Here is a 17,167-nt window from a genome sequence, read left to right on the forward strand (position 1 = left end):
AAAAACATAGATAAATATAATTACAAAATTGGAAGGATTGATGTTTATTATTATTATTGATGTTGTTGTTGTTATTATTATTGCTGAATTTAGAATTAAGTCGAAATTTCGAGATAAATCGTGAAATATTATTTTGAGATTAAATCTCAAATAGTATAGGAAAAAAATCTAAATTATTTTAGTTTATTTTCAAAATAGTAATATAATATTCCTTTTTTCTCATACTCCTCGGAAATCTCTTCATCTCTAGAGTATTTGTGTTTTTATGTGTTGCAGCATGCCTTTCATGGGGTCCGGAGTTTATTCAAATGAATCATATCTACAGAGGAAATATTTTTAGCTTTGATCGAACTAGCCATACTGGATGCGGATCCCACCGTCGTCTCCTGCAGAGGCGTGCCGATTTAACAGCTCGTCTTTCAGATCCGTGAGGGGGCGTGGCTGTTTCCGTCACTTAGCTTCGTTCTGGGTTCCTTCGTTACGTGAGGCCGACTTGGAGGGAAGTGGACGTTGCCAAGAAGAAAAGAAATAGGCGAAGGGAGCAGAAACAGCAAAAAGCACCACTTAAAAGCTGGTAAGAGCTTTCATGGTAACAAATGCTTCCACGGAGTCGTCGAGCCTTTGCTTCGATATTTCGACGTGCAAAGGTTTGTCAAAGGCAAATGACTGCCATGCCGCTTTCGCGGCCTGTATAGCTGTTGGCTAGCGTTAGCCTCTGTGGCCTGTTAGCAGGCCGCTGGGGTTTCGGCACAGGGACAGAAAAGCATTCATGTGACGCTCTCAAAAATGGGGCAGCGGTGCTTTGTGTTAGCTATCCGGCGTCGGTGTCACTTTACTTTTCACATTGCGACCTATTACGGACCCTTATAACATTTAAGTTAGAATAAGAAATTTACCTTCTGTTTGCTAATCCCGATGTACACATTTGTCATCGTAATCATTGTAAGCACAGAAAAGCGTGGAGTATGCAGCTCACTAGTTTGCTAATGCTATAAAATTTTGCTAGCCGGGCCCGTGCACGTTTCCGATTTAGATTTTGAGCTCACGAGTCGATGTGTTGTTCACCCGTGTGTTTAAAACAAAAGTACAGTATTAAAGCGGAGTCACTGTAGAAAATAATCTAAGATTTCTCAATAGTGCTTTTTATTTTATTTTAGCCGCGTTAAATAGTGAGCACAGTAGCTCGCAGTTCCCTTGTTCTTGGAAGCTGTTCATTCAAATATTGCACATTCAAATTCTGATCTAACGCTGCTGCTACATCAGCTCCGCTCCATATCCGACTGGATGATATGGAGAAAAAAAATACTAGTGCGCTAGCCCAGTTTTTCATCAGGATTACTTGTGTTCATTGAAAAGATGTAAGAGCGTCTTTAATTGAAACTTTCCATGCTTTAACTGTTAATATTCAGCAACTGCTCTAAAACGATTTATCTTGCACGGCAGTTCTGCTTGTCTGGACTCTTTGTTTAAGTTGTTATGTGGTGAATAGTTTTTTTTTGTATTCCCTTACCCCTGTCTTTGCAGAGTCAACAAACCATTTCTGTTCTCACAATAGTTTGGTTTTATTTGGAGGTTATGTTAGGAAAATAAAATTTGATCCAAAAGTTATCTATCCGTTTCCTATAAAAGATGTGTTTCACAGGAGATAAGAGTGGGATTGGCTGGTGACCTCCATGTATGCCCATTTTGTGAGACCCAATGTTTAACTTTACTGCTAAACTATATCTATCATATAGATAGATAGATATGAGAGAGAGATGCATTTAATGTAAAATTAATTGCACTTTTTATGAGCTCTTTACACAATGTGCATACCAGTCCAGTTTGTGACTTCATTCATAGGCGCCCCATGTGAGAAACAAAGTAAACAGGAGAGCATTTAAGCTGGGAGAGCTGCCTACTTTAAAGCATTATAGACAATCTGGTAGCATGATTTTTCAAGGAATTTGTAGAGCTTTAATGTCCAATACAAGGTTCTGTATTATAAGATGTGCTGCATCTTAATGTCATCTTGATCAGATTGTAGGTTTGCTTGTTGAGTTGCCCTGACGTTGTTTGATATTTGTTTTTTTCTCTGCGTAGCTTCAGGAGCAGTGAAGTGTCTTCATGGCAGTTCGTCGAGGACACATTAAGTATATGAAAGTGAGTACAAATGCCAGCTTTCATTTCAGTGAGTACTGTAGTATCTGACCATATTGTTTGGCAGTATGGTCAGTGTACAACATATTAATGGCATCAATTACAACTTAAAGCAAGTTGGCCGTTATATAGTAACAGCGTAACAAGTTTGTAAAAGATAATAAAAATCCAAAAGGCACACTGCAATTCAAGCAAATAATCAAAAGTTATCAGCCAGACACACAAACAATATTATGTAGCTGAAATATTGACTCTTGGCCCAATCCCATTTCAGTCTTCAACTAGTGTATTCTGTAGTGCGGGCTGTGAAAACAACAATTGAATTGGTATTTTAAAAAAATAATTTTAAGACATTTTCTAGTCATCTAAAATAATGTTAGTCCTATCAAATGTGTCATAAAACCACATTGCAGATAATTCGTGTTAGACATAATCATGAGGATTAACGTTAGGTACCAGCTTTGTTATGTTTTTAAAATGTGCATATTCATGTTAGCTTAGTGTAAATCACTGCTTTGACATAGGTAAAGTTTACATCCATTCACATCTTTGTCTAATGTATTTGGGATTATGACTTAATTGTATTCCAGTATTTACTATCCTTTCTAGACACTTACAAGCAGTATGAATGGTCTTGGCCTTTTTGACCAGAAAGTCCCAGGATTAATGAAGTTAAGGGAACTAAAGTGTGAATTCAGTCTCTTTTGCACCTAACAATTGGTGTCTCTACTGTACTTGACAGACTGGGATATAAAGTGAATCACACACAGGAAAGTTGAAAAGTTGTTTGGTAGATATTTGGCATTTGCTTTCTATTACAGTTTCGGCTTCCGATGAGTACAGAAACAAACAAGAAAAATCACATTTCTTTTCATACTCTCTTGTGGGAACCTGGTCTGCTGTGTGCTGTCACTCGGCCTGTGGCTGCCATGCAGATCACCTGAGACAAGTTTGCTTAAGGCAAACAGGGACCACTATTTCTCTTTAGGTGACAGGCTTTATGGTCAAAAATTGCCACGTTATAAGAGTCGTGGACTTTGAATGATGGATAATTAAACTTCAAATAAATCTTCTGAAAAAGACACATGTTTTAAGTCCGGTAGATGGATAAGTGATGGATAACTAAGATTACCATGTTGACTACAATAATCAGATTTTACTTGGCGTGACCTCCTTTTCTTATTAACCGTATAGTTGAAAAGGAGGCATCTGGATCTTGTACAGGAGCTTTTTGTTCATTTGGTGCAAACCATTTTTTTTTTCTTTAATTCTAGTAACTATCAAAACTGTCCAGTATGCCCACTATTATTACTAATTTTTACTGCATCATTTTGTTTAATAAATAGTTCAAAATCTAAAGGTTACTACAGGTCACGTACTTACAGTTAACGGCCTGGGGTAAACTTTCAAATGACAGTCTTCTGTAAGTAATTAAATCGGTTTCAGCAGCAGTTCTGTTCTACCCAACGTGCTTACCTTGTTTTGTGTTTTCGGCCCACCTGGCTGACTTGCAGGAGGTGTATGACATGTCGAACGGTTATGAAGACCACATGGGAGGGGATGAGGGGAAGGATGCCAAGACCAACCTGATCGTGAACTACCTCCCTCAGAACATGACGCAGGATGAGCTGCGGAGCCTCTTCAGCAGCATTGGGGAGGTGGAGTCTGCCAAGCTAATAAGAGACAAAGTTGCAGGTATGCAAAGTTTTGAAGCAATAAATCATGTCAGATCAGATCCAAACAAGATCTTGGATTAAATAGAAAAGGATTCCTGTTAGACTTGGCCAAAAATACATGCTGTGGCATTGCCAGACCATGTCGAGGTGGAGATTTGTCTTATAATAATTTTATTTATTTGGACGCTGTTTATTAATGGCCTGTTTTCTGCCCTCAGTGATTCTGTAACTTTTATTTGAGAGATCTCCCAAATTTATTTCCTGCCCACGCTGGGAAGTAGTTTCCTGAACATTTTTGATTATCATAGCCTTGTTTTATTGATTCCAACCAGCCCAGCCCTGTTTAATTGTTTATTCTAGCATGCAATGTTTGAGATTTGTTTTTATTTTTAATATTTATTTGTTTGCAGATTTTTTTGAACTATAAAACGTTTTTTTGTTTTATTTTATTGTTTTCCTTTTTTTTTCTCTAGGCCACAGTTTAGGGTACGGATTTGTTAACTATCTTAACCCTAGTGATGCAGAAAGAGCTATCAGTACACTGAATGGACTAAGGCTACAGTCCAAAACTATCAAGGTAACGTGCAATAAGGTGTTCTACAATTCTCAAAGCAAAGATGTTATGTCATTTAACTTTGCTGTGGCTCTTGTGCTGTCCGCTATCTAGCTAGTACATGTCAGCCCGAGGAAAGAAATACTGCTTTTAACGCTCACTTACTGCCCTATCTTATAAGTCTCTGGTGTTTGACTTTAATTCAACTTATTTTATTTGACACATTCTGTCACAGTAAGTGTATTAAATGTATTTAATTTTCAAAATGATCAATTTGATTTCTTTTTTTATCGCTGTAATGTTCTGTTGCTTCTGATCCTCCCCCCTCACCCATTTTTTATATTTATTATTTTTTACTCAGACCAAAAACTTGATGTTTAAAACAACCAGATTATTTTGTAGTTTTTTAATCCAAAATGTTGCTTTCTGATGGACAGACACAGCAGTGTTCAGCTGAATAAAAAGATGTATAAATATGACCAAACCACTGCTATATTAATCTCTGTTCAATCAAACTACTGTTTAGATGTTTTACTTTGGCAATTCTTTTTCAATTTCTGCATGCATATCAGAGTTTTAATCAGGCGTTTGTTGCTTCCTGTCGCCAGGTGTCATATGCACGGCCCAGCTCGGACACAATAAAGGATGCTAACCTGTACATCAGCGGACTTCCCAAGAACATGACCCAGAAGGACGTGGAGGACATGTTCTCACGTTACGGGCATATCATAAATTCCCGGGTACTTGTTGATCAAGGTACAGGTACGCAAGGTGAATGGCTTCCTTGCTTTTTTTTTTCCAAAAATTTTGTTGAAATTAAATAAACAGTTTGTTTTTACAAAGTGATATCAGTTACTGCTAAGTAGCTAAATGCAGTTCTTGCGGCTTGTATCAGAGTAGGTGGTTACAGCTGCTCTCTCAAACCTAGGTTCATCCCGTGGAGTGGCTTTTATCCGTTTTGACAAGCGTGCAGAAGCGGAGGAGGCTGTCAAAAACCTAAATGGTCAAAAGCCACCAGGAGCCTCGGAGCCAATCACAGTAAAATTTGCAGCCAACCCAAACCAGGTGAAGAACACACAGCTCCTCTCTCAGCTCTACCACAACCAATCCCGACGCTTTGGAGGACCCTTACACCACCAGGCACAGCGGTTTAGGTGAGGGAAGAGCTACATACATATAAACTGAATGGTGCTGATGCTTGAAATGTTACCATTTTTATATTTCATTGATTATCTAAGAAAAAAAAACAATAATCAGTCACGTTATCATTCTTAGTAACAGCAAGTATGCTAAATACTCTCACTTTCAGGTTTTCTCCCATGGGTGTCGATCACATGAGCAGCATGGGAGGCGTCAGTGTCCCTGGAAACTCCACCTCTGGCTGGTGCATCTTTATCTACAACCTAGGCCAGGACGCAGACGAGAGCATCCTGTGGCAGATGTTCGGTCCCTTTGGTGCCGTGACGAATGTCAAGGTGATCCGAGATTTCAACACCAACAAGTGCAAAGGCTTCGGCTTCGTTACCATGACAAACTACGAGGAGGCCGCCATGGCCATCGCCAGCCTGAATGGCTACCGGCTTGGAGACAAGATACTGCAAGTGTCCTTTAAGACCAGCAAGGGCCACAAGTAGAATAAGCCGGACAATCAGGTGTAGAAGAAAGCGGGAAGTAACCCATGTCAGGCTTTTATTGCAGAAAGCTTAAGTTTTCAATGTTAGACACACCAGTTTCAGTTTCATCATATTCAGAGTTAAGTGACATGTTCACTCTTCTGCACCTTTGTAATTGTCTCAAAAGTGTCTAGGGTTTTCTTTTCTTTTCTCCATTGTTGTTTGTTTGGGGTTCAAGGACACTCAATTTTAATTTGGAGTGGATGGAGAGGCTAAAATCCCAAATTACCACCAACATTTTTTTTGTGAAACTTATCTCAAAAACTAAAATCCTGTCTATATGTGTTGCATGTAAAGCTGTAGGAACTGCATAAAGGAGGCAAACCAATGATTCTTAGCAGTGCACTAAAAACAAACAAATCAGAACATTGTAAAAGATCCCAAGTGTGAACTTTTCAATGAATGATTTGGTGTAAAGATAGGGTTAAAGACTGCCCTCCCCCTTTTAATGAGACAGTTTTGCTGCGGAAGAGCAGTGCTCTGTCCTGGTTCCTCATCACAAGTAGAAATAGATGCCTTAAACGATCATACAGTGGACATCCAGTAGACCTTTTAACTACTCACTACTACAAGTCAGTCTAAGACCATAGCACTTTTAGCCAGCCAGCTTTAGGTTGCTCTGTATATCAGTCTTTTTGATGGTAATCTATTACTTCTGTATACCTTCCAGGCAGGTTTAAGAGTTCTTAAAAGAAACAGTGAGCCCTAGAAGGGAAATGTTTGTTTTGTCATCCATATGTAAAGTGTCTTTAATTATAAGTTGTTTGATGCGAGTTGCAAATGAACCCCAGTCAGTGAGTCACAAATTAAAATGGACCAAAGGCAGGGAGAGATACTGATAACCTCGCAAGAGTTTTTCTAAGCAGATGTTCAAGATAAATATTTTGGAGCCCAACTGATACTGGATTCTCGTTGGCCAATGTTTGGTTGTTTTTTTTTTTTTTGTTCACCATAATCTGCAGATACTTAAAACTTCTGTGATTAAGCTGAGATTTACAGGTATCAGCTGAGCTCTAGTTATTAATTTTTTTCTTTTGTTCTTTTGATGAGGTACTAATTATTTACACATAATACTGATTCTTACTGAGAGCGATGCCACTAGCTGTTTGCTGATCTGTTGATTTTTGTTTTGTTTTTTTCCTTTTCCTTTTGAGTTAATTTTCTTTTATTTTCTTTTGATTATATTTCTTTGTAGATTCATACAGTTTTGTTATCGTATTAAGTTACAAACTTGTTTTAACGAGTGCTTGTCTCGAATGGCCTTTGTTATGGATTTCAGTTTAGATTTAATTTTCTTCCTTTCTTTTGTTTTGCTTGTTTCCCTTTGAACATAAACCATTAAATTTTATTTTGTTTTGCTGCAAGTTTTGTTTGGTTTGTTTGTTTGATTTTTTTTTATTTACCCTTTTAGAATTGTTTTTCAGTTTTGTTTTATTTCCCTCGGTAGCAAATTTAGAGCGCTCCTAACACTTATCAAGCAAAAGTTTCTTCACTGGAAGCTTTTACACTTTTGAGATGTTAACAACTTATGGACCAATGTAGGTTGAGAGGATTTGATGCTACTTAAACAAAACCGATATTTTAAGGCAAGTAAGCATCTGTTAGATGTTTTCCACAATGATTTTTGAAACATGACACAAGTTTAACTGCAGAAGAGCAGCAAACTGAATCAGTCTGTTGGCACTGCTGATAGTTTTGCTGCATGTAGTTAATCCGATTTCAGTATCATCAATAGACATCTGGCTGTATGAAGCTGCTTTTAATATCTGGCTGTTAGTTTTGTATTCACACTAAATTGTCCACTTGTCAGTGTAGGTATCTAATGAAACTAGTGATTGTACACAAGCTAGTTTCCATATTTTAACTAGAAGTGTCAAAGATTTAGGCTTTTAAAACCAAACGCACTGCTTTGATCTTTAATGGAGATTACTTTTTACCACATGGCTTTGTTCACCTATTAGTAAAAGACTCACCCAGTTAGAAAAGAACTATGTCCACCTTTGTGTATGTTTCTTTAAAAATGCCGTTAGCATCGGTGCTGCAGTTGTTCTGATTCAAGCTCAGCAGGAGTTAAAAAGCATAACACTTGGAGATGTATTTCTAAGAATATACTTGGCTACAAAACTTGTTCAAAATTTTTCAGATTCTGTTTTAAAACTGTTTTTCTCCCTCCCCAGCAATAATTCAGCTGACACTTGAGAATATAGTTAAAATTGTCTGGCCCATCATAAAGGAATGCTCACATTGTGAGCTTGAAACTTTGGTCTTATTGTGCATCTTGATTTAGTATCTCCATGTTGTTATTATTGTGTCAGGATCCTTAACTTTGTGCAATATTTCATGACTTGCTCAGTGCAGGTAATAGACATTTGTTATAGTCATCGACTGTCATTTTGGGTTTTTTTAAAAATATATAAAATTTTCTATTGACGTTACTGTGTAGTTATGTTGGCAGTCTAGTTTGGTTTGCATGAAAGGTGCAAGTGCGTTTAAGGGGCAGTGAAAATAAACTGCATTCCGCCTTAATTTATAAGAGGAAATAGTGTATTTTACATCAGAGGAGGCGCATTTATTTATTTGACAGTGTTTGTGGTCATACTTGATACTTATTGCAGTGTTTTTAATGGATTGTTTTGTTTTCTTGGTTTTGAACACTTTTGACACTAAGCTGAAGTCCGTTAAATGTCTTCTAACATTTCAATAAAAACATGGTGGCTTTAAAAAAAAAAAAAATTAAAGGAAAATTAAATGTGTATTTAGAAGCTTGTTGTGGATTTGATCTACGTGATTATCTTGAAAAAAGATGAGTAGATGTGCACTTGCACTTTTATGTACATGTTACTGAAGTTAGTGTTGCTGTGATATGACAGTATTGTTGCACATTCTTGGAAATCTGGAGATGTGATTTAATAGTAGACTTGACATGTAGATCGGAGTTGGAACCTTCTGCAACCAGATGGTGGGGACAGTGAGCAGAGTCTATCCTGAAGCTTATTTTTTCTGCAGCTCTTTGTCTCAGTTTTCCTTCAACTTTAAAATTAAAGCCAAAAATTGAGTTTTCTAAAGTAGAATATGAATATACAATTTCAGACACCTATACATATTTAAAACAAAAAAAAAAACAAAAAAAACAGCTTCTTCAAAATGGCTTGGAAAGGAAAGAGAAAATTGAAACCAGTCTGGCTATTCTGTTTTTAGTAACTTTGGAATGCTTAAAAACTCTTTTATTCAGATATAAATAGCTAAGTTGTAGCAAATTGTCATTTCAAGCAGGACCCTTTTTCTGTTTTGAGACTCGCATCCTTTTCAGAAGAACTCGCACTTGTGAGCGATGATGTTTGAAAGCTAGAAGTGAAAACTTTTCTTGGCAGTGAAATATGGTACAGGATGACCAGCATACAAGACAGTGCGTGGGCTCATCCTGAACAACAACCAGCTAGAAGAATGCCAGAAATGGTGGTTTTATTTTACGTTTTTACTCCCCAGGCCTTGGTTTGGATGGATATGGTCCATTTTGAATTCGAATTACCAAAACGTAAAGCATTGTCTTTGTCTTTTTGTTATTTAAATAATAAAAATTAAACCAAAATGCTGAAATGGTGTTTGTGGAAAATTTAAAGCACATCCTTACTGCTTCCACAGGAACTAAGACGGTAAGCAGCTCTGTACAAAGTTTTGGCAAATTGCTGGTCTTGGGGTATTCATGTTGCCAAAGAGGAAAGACCTCAGCAATGATCTTACAATGATCTTAGAAGCAATTGTTGCTGCCCATCAATGTGAGGATGTCTGTCAAAATCCAACTGTTAATGTGTTTAGAGTGTGGGAATAATCCCTGGCCTTTGATTATACTTTTTTATTTTTAAGACCTAAGTTGTGCTCCTGAGCCACTAATTTTTGCTGCCCTGTACCAGTAATTTTTTCAAGTGACTGCATCTTTGTACATAAATCAGTGCACTGTTGGATCATTCAATGCTAATTACCCCAGAGGGAGCTTTCAGTCACAAAACTAACAATTGGCCTTTTTGTAGACAACAGAGGTTTTCTAGAAACTTACTAAATCTTGCCCTAAATATCATGACAGCTTTGATCAATTATTTTGTGCTTGTCAACTTTCTTGCATGAAATATTCTATAAAATCCAACTAAATTTCAAGCTAAGTGTACAGAATTATTTATTTGTCTTAGGAAAAAGGGGGGGAAAGGAAAGTTGAGCACATAAATTCATACATAACAATTTTTTTAAGTCATTACTACTTAAGGTGGTTATGCAAGCTGTTGAATCACTGGGTGCACTTAGTTTTTCACACACTGCTTCTGCATTTTGGTTTAATTTTTGTTTAATAACACTGTAATATGCCATGTTGTTGTTCATCAGAGGTTGTATTCAAAGAATTTTAAGATCTCCTGAAGGACCAGATTATGTAAAAACCTTATAACTGACAGACGCTATACTTTCTTTTTACCTTGCCAAGTATAATCCAGCATGTATCATGAGCACTGCATATACTTAAGCTTAATAGTCTCTGAGGTTAATTATTAAAATAAAAACTTTCACAGCACTGGTATGTAGCAGGTTTTTATTAGAAATGAACACAAAATTAAAAGCAGTGGTATAAAAACACAGATTATGCTATAATTTTCATTTGCTAGGGATATGTTGGTATATTTCTTAATTTTGCTTTAATATTTATGCATAAACACCTTGTCTAACAGAGAGAAAGCCCCTGTTCTGTTGCTCTTTGTCTATTAGCTCCTTATAACATTCAAGTCTTTCAAGGTCTCAGCATTATTGTCAAAAATGAGGCAACGTTAAGGCATTTCAAAACCTAGACTTAAGTTAAAACTGCAGTCATGTTTCATTATGACGGGTCTACTGTGGATTTTAATTGTCCCCCTGGAACTGATAAACACTGATCTCCATCCAATGCATGTCATCGTGACGTATGTTCCTGTCTGCAAGTGCATTCAGACAATGTGGCATTCAAGATTTAATAAAATGCATCTCCTCACATCTCTCTACATGCAAAGCTGAATAGAGACATGCTGTTTTGTACATTGTATCAAGTAGTACAGGTTTCTGCATGGCACAGGCTTTGAGTGAACTTTTAGAGCCTCCGTTAGTGCCTTTGTAGGTGCATCTACGTGCTGTAGAAGGCATCGTGTAAAAGTGTCTCAGACTTGACAGAGGTTGTAGCAGGGCACGGGTTTCTCCAGCACGTTGTCTCCATCCACTTCAAACACATAATCGCAGCGATGTGTGATCAGCGGAGCATCAGACAGTGCCACGCTCTGATTGCCAAAGGAGATTACTGTGTCTCTCTGTAGGGAAGATGACAGCGGTAGGTCTACAGTTAGTTCAAAGGTAGGAGGTGTTGGGGAGGACTGATGAGTTTTCATTTCCCATTGCCAAGTTTGACATTATATTTGATTTGTAGTTCAAAATAATTACAGCATGTACCTTACCTAGGTACTTATGGACCAAGGTTTCTCTACTGAAGGGCAGGTGGTTTAGCACCAGCCGCTTCTCCAGCTCTTTAAAGCTCACTTTCTCTTAATTGGCTGCCCCTCATAAACAAAGGGATGAACAGCAGGTGGGTGGGCCTTCTGTCCTCAGCAGAACTGCTTATATACCAGAGCTTCTAAGACCTTATCATGTGGCCGGCCTCTCCGATTGTCTAACGGGGTCTCCTAACTGTTCCAGGCTCTGATTTTAAAACCAGAGGTGATCATTGTTTATTCCGTCCAAACTGAACCAGATTTCTCAGTCAATCAGATCAGCTGACTCTGTTATTTTTTTCAAACGATTGCTGAAAACTCGATTTTTTTGTTAGCTTAATCTTTCCCCCTTCATTTTTGGCCATAGTTTGCAACTATTTGCATGTATGTGTGTATGTTGGAATGAATGTATGTCAGTATGGCTGATTATGTGTCTGTATGTATGTTTAAACATGTACACGTATCATCAATATGTGGCTTTATTTAAACTGCACTTTGTAACTCTGTGTTTTTAAAAGTGCTATACAAATTGTTGTTGTTATTATTTAAGGATAAATACCTGCAAACTGAGGTTGCAGACTCTTGTTTCTAGTTCATTAACTATATACAGGATTGGATTTTGGGAGAATTTTTGAAATCTTTCATTTATGTGAACTTTGATATATACTAACAGAAACGGTCCTTACCCGTTCTTTATTGGCTACAGCAGCAGAAGCAGCGGTTGCTGATTTATCAAAGTCCTTCTTGCATATATGAGCCATAATCCCAGCAGCTAAGGCATCACCCAGAACATTGATCATTGTCCTGAATCGATCACTGATGAAATGAGAGGGGAAAAGTTCATCACAAATTGACCAATTTAGCTAAATAGTAAGACTTACTTAAAGATAATAACTTTTGTGGGACTTACAGCACCCAGTCAATGGCTACAATCAAGGAGATGTCAGCAGGTGGTAAACCCACAGAGGTCAGGACAATCACCATTGTAACCAAACCCGCTTGAGGTATCCCAGCTGCTCCAATGCTGGCTGCGGTTGCTGTTATACTGATGAGACAGAGGAAAAGATGTTAGGGAAACAGATTTTCAACACAAGGAACTTCTCAGGGGAGCATCTGTTCTCAGTATTTATTCTCACCTGATAGTGACCAGCTGGCCAAAGTCCAAGTCATACTCGTTGACTTGAGCTATGAAGATGGCTGCCACTGCTTCATACAGGGCTGTTCCATCCATGTTGATAGTGGCTCCCACTGGAAGCACAAATCGAGCAATTTGCCGGTCAACTCCACAGTTCTCCAGGAGACACTTCATAGTGATTGGCAGCGTGGCTGAGCTGCAAAGAAAGAAATCAGAGGATATAAAAGGATGTCAGGTTAGTCAGCAGACTTCAATCTGAACCAAGGACTGGTAAAATGTCCTAGTTAGAAATGTAGAAAGATCTACATTGGTAGGATATAACACATAAAAATGTCTGTTTTCTCTTACCTTGAAGATGTAGCCAGTGCAATGACAAGAGCCTGCAGCAGCCCTCTGATGAAGGTGAATGGATTTTTGCGGGTAAAGAAGAAATAAAAGAGAGGCAGCAGGATGAGGCCATGCACGAAGAGACCACACAGGACAGTGATGAAGTACATGCCCAGCTTCTCCCCCAGATGGGCTGGGTCGTGCATGTCCAGGATCTTTCCTGCCACCAGGAACACAATGCCGAAGGGAAAATACCTTCAAAGAAGAGAAGATAGAATATGAATTACATTCATTTTCTTACCACGTTGACTCCTGAAAATATATGAAAGTTTTTTTGTTTCTTTCTGAGTGTGTGTCCCTACAGCAAAGGATTTCCATCCTGACCTTAACCCCAAACAACTCCATTGGGATTATTTGAGACATCAACTGTGATCCAGCATCAGTTTGCTGACCTCACTAATGCTCTTCTGTCTGAATGGGAGTAAATCCCATGTTGTATGCTGCCAGGCATCAGAAGAGTGCCAGCTGTTATAGCAGCAGGCTGAAGCTCATAGACGTGACTTTACATGTTCAAAATCACATATTGTACACATGGATACAATCAGTCTTTGAAGCTCCAAGTTTTTTTCTGACGTACATGCATGGTGCTTCCCACAATTCAAGTGAGTTGCCTGATGGATTGACCTATGAGTTTGTAGCACTAATTTTATATAGAAAGAGTCCTCTTTGCTCCATTCATATAACTGTATTTCAAGTGTCAACTCATTTCCAATGAGAAGCTTTGAGGTCACTTTAGATACACCACTGAGTTTTCCTCGAATCGCCATGAGATCTATTTTTGGATGTAATCTGGCTCTGCTGTGTGAACTTTGTGTAGTCTGTCTTTTATTGGATGCATGTGCGTGATACAGTAGCGTGTATCTGTGTGTGTGACAGAAAAAGAGACAGGGAGACAGAGAGAGTGCAGCCTTACCACATAGCAGCATTGATGATCTTCATGACACACTCGTTGATGCACTGGCACACATTAACGAGTGGTGTGCCACGTTCCCCCATTTTCCCCAGCAGCAGACCTGAGAACAGATAACACAGTCGCACAGTTGTTTGTTAATAGTTGTGGTGCAACCTTCTTATCCCGATAAAGAAAAAAAGACTTTACAAAATGTAACTAACTGCATAGTAGTTAGTTGGTTAGTCATATAAATAAGCTATAAGGCAGAGCAGCTCTTGCTTTGCTGACATTGCTAATAAATCTCAAATTTTTAGCTCCTTTTAGTGAGTCTCCATAATCTGTGAGAGTACAATATTTCAATTAGAAAATACTGTACTTTTTATTCCACTTCAGGTATTCAATATTATGATCAGAACTTCAGTACTTTTCAGACAAAGTTGTAAAAAACATAAATACCACAATGCATTGCTGCAAATTAAAACTAGTCTACATAATCTTTTGCTTGTGCCACATTGCAAAATAAAGAATTTTTTTTAAAACCACACCTTCTTGTGCCCTTTCAGATGTTCAGATCCAATATTATGCACTTAGTGGATATAATTTACTTGTTCAACACATCCTTTTTTATTTCTTTTTTACTGTTGTATTAAACTTCCCATAACTTATTTTCCTTTATAGAGAGAACTATGCAACTGAACTGTGTAAAGTAATTTTACTTTCTCTGCATATATGACATCGGCCAATGCATCGTCACATTTACTTTTGAAACTTTAAGCACATTATGCTGATAATAGAGACATTGCTTCTGATATCAAAAGTCATTAGTTTATCACTTTTGAAATGGAGACATGTGGAGAGATGGCATGAGACAGCCTGCCAGTGCAAAAGTTGTTATGTCCTGTAATATAACCAATGCAATAATGTATCTATGCATTTGCATGGTCAGCATGTAACTTATTTATGATCTTGAATAGGCTGGCTTATTTTAAAATCCCATGGTTATTGTTATATAAAACATTAAAGTTGAATGGTGATTGTCTTACCCATTGTAGCTGAGAAGATGACAATCCCCAATACATTCATGCCTTTGCTTGTACTTGGGACAATCTTATACTTGATGTCAGGTGCAGGGGTGATCTCCAGGAAGACTGGATGACCCAGGCGAGGGTTGTGGTAATCGGGCATGACATATACATAGTTGGCCTGAGACACTTTTGCGTCATTGTTCTGTACAATGGGTACCAAATCTGTCCGGTACTGGCACGAAATGAAAGAACAACCATATAGATCTTTTACTACGGGCATCTTGAAATTTGAATATTTGAAATTTGAATAATATTGCGCAGTTCTCAATCAGTAACTCCATGTTGTCGACTCACCTGCTGAAAAGTTGCTTCAATCAGGTTTGATGGGATCATGTTCCTGCAATGTACAATACAAAGAAAGAAGCCATATGATCACATGTGTAGGATGATATACAGTTCAACTGATGGAAGCTAGATCATTTACTTGTGTGTGACAAATTCTGAAATGATGGCCAGCACTTATTGTTGACCTTAAAAACAATAATGGGTTGTGTTAGACACCAAATAAGCACGGATGAGAAGTGCTTGGATTGCTCGGGTAAAAGAAAAAAGCTTGCCGCAGGTGATTTTCTATAATTCTTTTACAACTGGCCTCATTTATGCATCTACTGGTAAATAGCATGAAAAGCTAGATACTAAATGTGTGTGGTGAGACAGCTTTTTTGAGTTTTTAAATATTTTAATCTTATGTTTGAAGAAAGTATGTACTGTTTGTGATGGTTTTGAGGGTGAAAAACATATTAAAAACAAATTGTTAGTATTTTTTCAGTATAACTATTGGGATGCACAAATACAGTTTTTCACAGTAGAAATCTTCAGAAGCTTAAAATGTAAAAATATGCAATGGGTATGTAAATAATTAGGCTCAAATCATCAATTAAAAAGTGTCATGGTGTTCAGTTATTGAACATTTAGACTTTGTTATAATAACATCAATGATTAACCAGCAATTATACTGTAAACCTTATAAATAAAACACAGTCTCACTTTTGTTTACAGTAGGAAGTTCTTGTAGATGGTGAATCTAACTGCTAGTACTAAAAATGAAATTGCATATCTTGCATCATTTTGTAAAATAGATCAACTTTAAAATGAGCCAGTAGAATATAAAAAGCACCTCGAGTGGCTTGAACAGTACTGCCATTTCTCAATTCTCTTGCTTCTAGAGTATGTTAACTTTTGATACTTCCATTTATTCTTACAATAATAAGTTTTACATAGCGGATATTTATTTGGCCCACTACTTGTACTCATATGTCATCATATACCGTAAATGTCTCCAGTGGCCGAACTCATTAAAGTAGAATAGTTTCCTAGATTTAATGAGTTTTTATAAGAATAGTGAGAAAAACACAGGTTACGTTTTCACACAGTATAACAGCACAGAGAGTTTCACATGTTAAGGTTGATGGAAGCTGAACAGGTAGAGCCAGCATCATCAGACTGTTTTTATTCAACCTGCGTCAGTGACACTGGCACCAAACACATAAGACGACTGAAATGCGCACCTCACCACAGCTCTCCAGTTTAATCTCATTTAAGAATAAGTGGATCTTTGACATGAATGGCCCTTCAATAAGCCTGAGCCTGTACAGGAGTACAGGTTCAATCTAACAAAGTGACTCTGCAGTAGAATCTTCTGAGAAAGTGTCAGCTTAAAGAGTCACAATTAACTCTTTCCCTATTCTTAGTCAAACTGCTGCAAGGGTAGTGACATTGCAACAATGCTACAAGGATTTTAAAGGATGATGTTAAAGCTTATCATTTAAATTCTGTGTTAAAAATCCCTCCACTGTTGCCAGAAACAGTTTAATATCAAATGTAAATTAATGTTTTGATGAATACAGATTTCTGCAAAGCTCTCATGTCTTTCTGGAAATCTAACCTATCTGAGGAGATTTTGTGATTAGGTGACCAAACCTGAATGAGGGTTTTTCTGCATATTAATAAAGTACTGCTTGTGGGAAATATGATTTTCCAAATAATACCAAATTAAGTCGTTTTCTACTTATTTGTGTATTTATTTATTTTAGTTTGAGATTAATTAAGGAATATGAAACAGATATAAGAGAGATCACTTCACCGGGAGCTCTAAAAGCTGATCTTGTGAAATGCTCTATTAAAACATATAT

General features: G+C 37.5%; 2 protein-coding genes across 7 annotated transcripts; one reads left to right on the top strand and one right to left on the bottom strand.

Annotated features, from left to right (window-relative positions):
* The first annotated feature begins 445 nt into the window (after positions 1-445).
* On the top strand, positions 446-7,378 carry elavl1a (ELAV like RNA binding protein 1a). 6 transcript variants are annotated; one of them, XM_013908403.1, is made up of 7 exons: positions 446-574; positions 2,083-2,142; positions 3,642-3,834; positions 4,289-4,392; positions 4,977-5,139; positions 5,297-5,522; positions 5,678-7,378. In XM_013908403.1, the coding sequence occupies exons 2-7, from the start codon at positions 2,107-2,109 to the stop codon at positions 6,000-6,002; spliced, it is 1,047 nt and encodes a 348-aa protein (XP_013763857.1). In that variant the 5' UTR covers positions 446-574; positions 2,083-2,106; the 3' UTR covers positions 6,003-7,378. The 6 variants fall into 6 exon arrangements, with proteins under 6 accessions (XP_013763857.1, XP_013763859.1, XP_013763860.1 ...); XM_013908405.1 differs by having other exon boundaries at positions 4,977-5,130; XM_013908406.1 differs by having other exon boundaries at positions 4,977-5,124.
* A 55-nt stretch (positions 7,379-7,433) lies between these two features.
* On the bottom strand, positions 7,434-15,488 carry slc1a8b (solute carrier family 1 member 8b). Its single transcript, XM_013908474.1, has 8 exons — positions 15,330-15,488; positions 14,994-15,207; positions 13,972-14,071; positions 13,020-13,253; positions 12,673-12,867; positions 12,447-12,581; positions 12,223-12,352; positions 7,434-11,359 (listed from the first exon to the last, which is right to left on the bottom strand). Exons 1-8 carry the CDS (start codon positions 15,366-15,368, stop codon positions 11,213-11,215), a joined length of 1,194 nt encoding a protein of 397 aa, XP_013763928.1. The 5' UTR covers positions 15,369-15,488; the 3' UTR covers positions 7,434-11,212.
* Positions 15,489-17,167: the final 1,679 nt, after the last annotated feature.

Source organism: Pundamilia nyererei, unplaced genomic scaffold (genome assembly GCF_000239375.1).
Source record: "Pundamilia nyererei isolate P.nyererei 1_Seehausen unplaced genomic scaffold, PunNye1.0 scaffold00010, whole genome shotgun sequence".
Taxonomy (NCBI): domain Eukaryota; kingdom Metazoa; phylum Chordata; class Actinopteri; order Cichliformes; family Cichlidae; genus Pundamilia; species Pundamilia nyererei.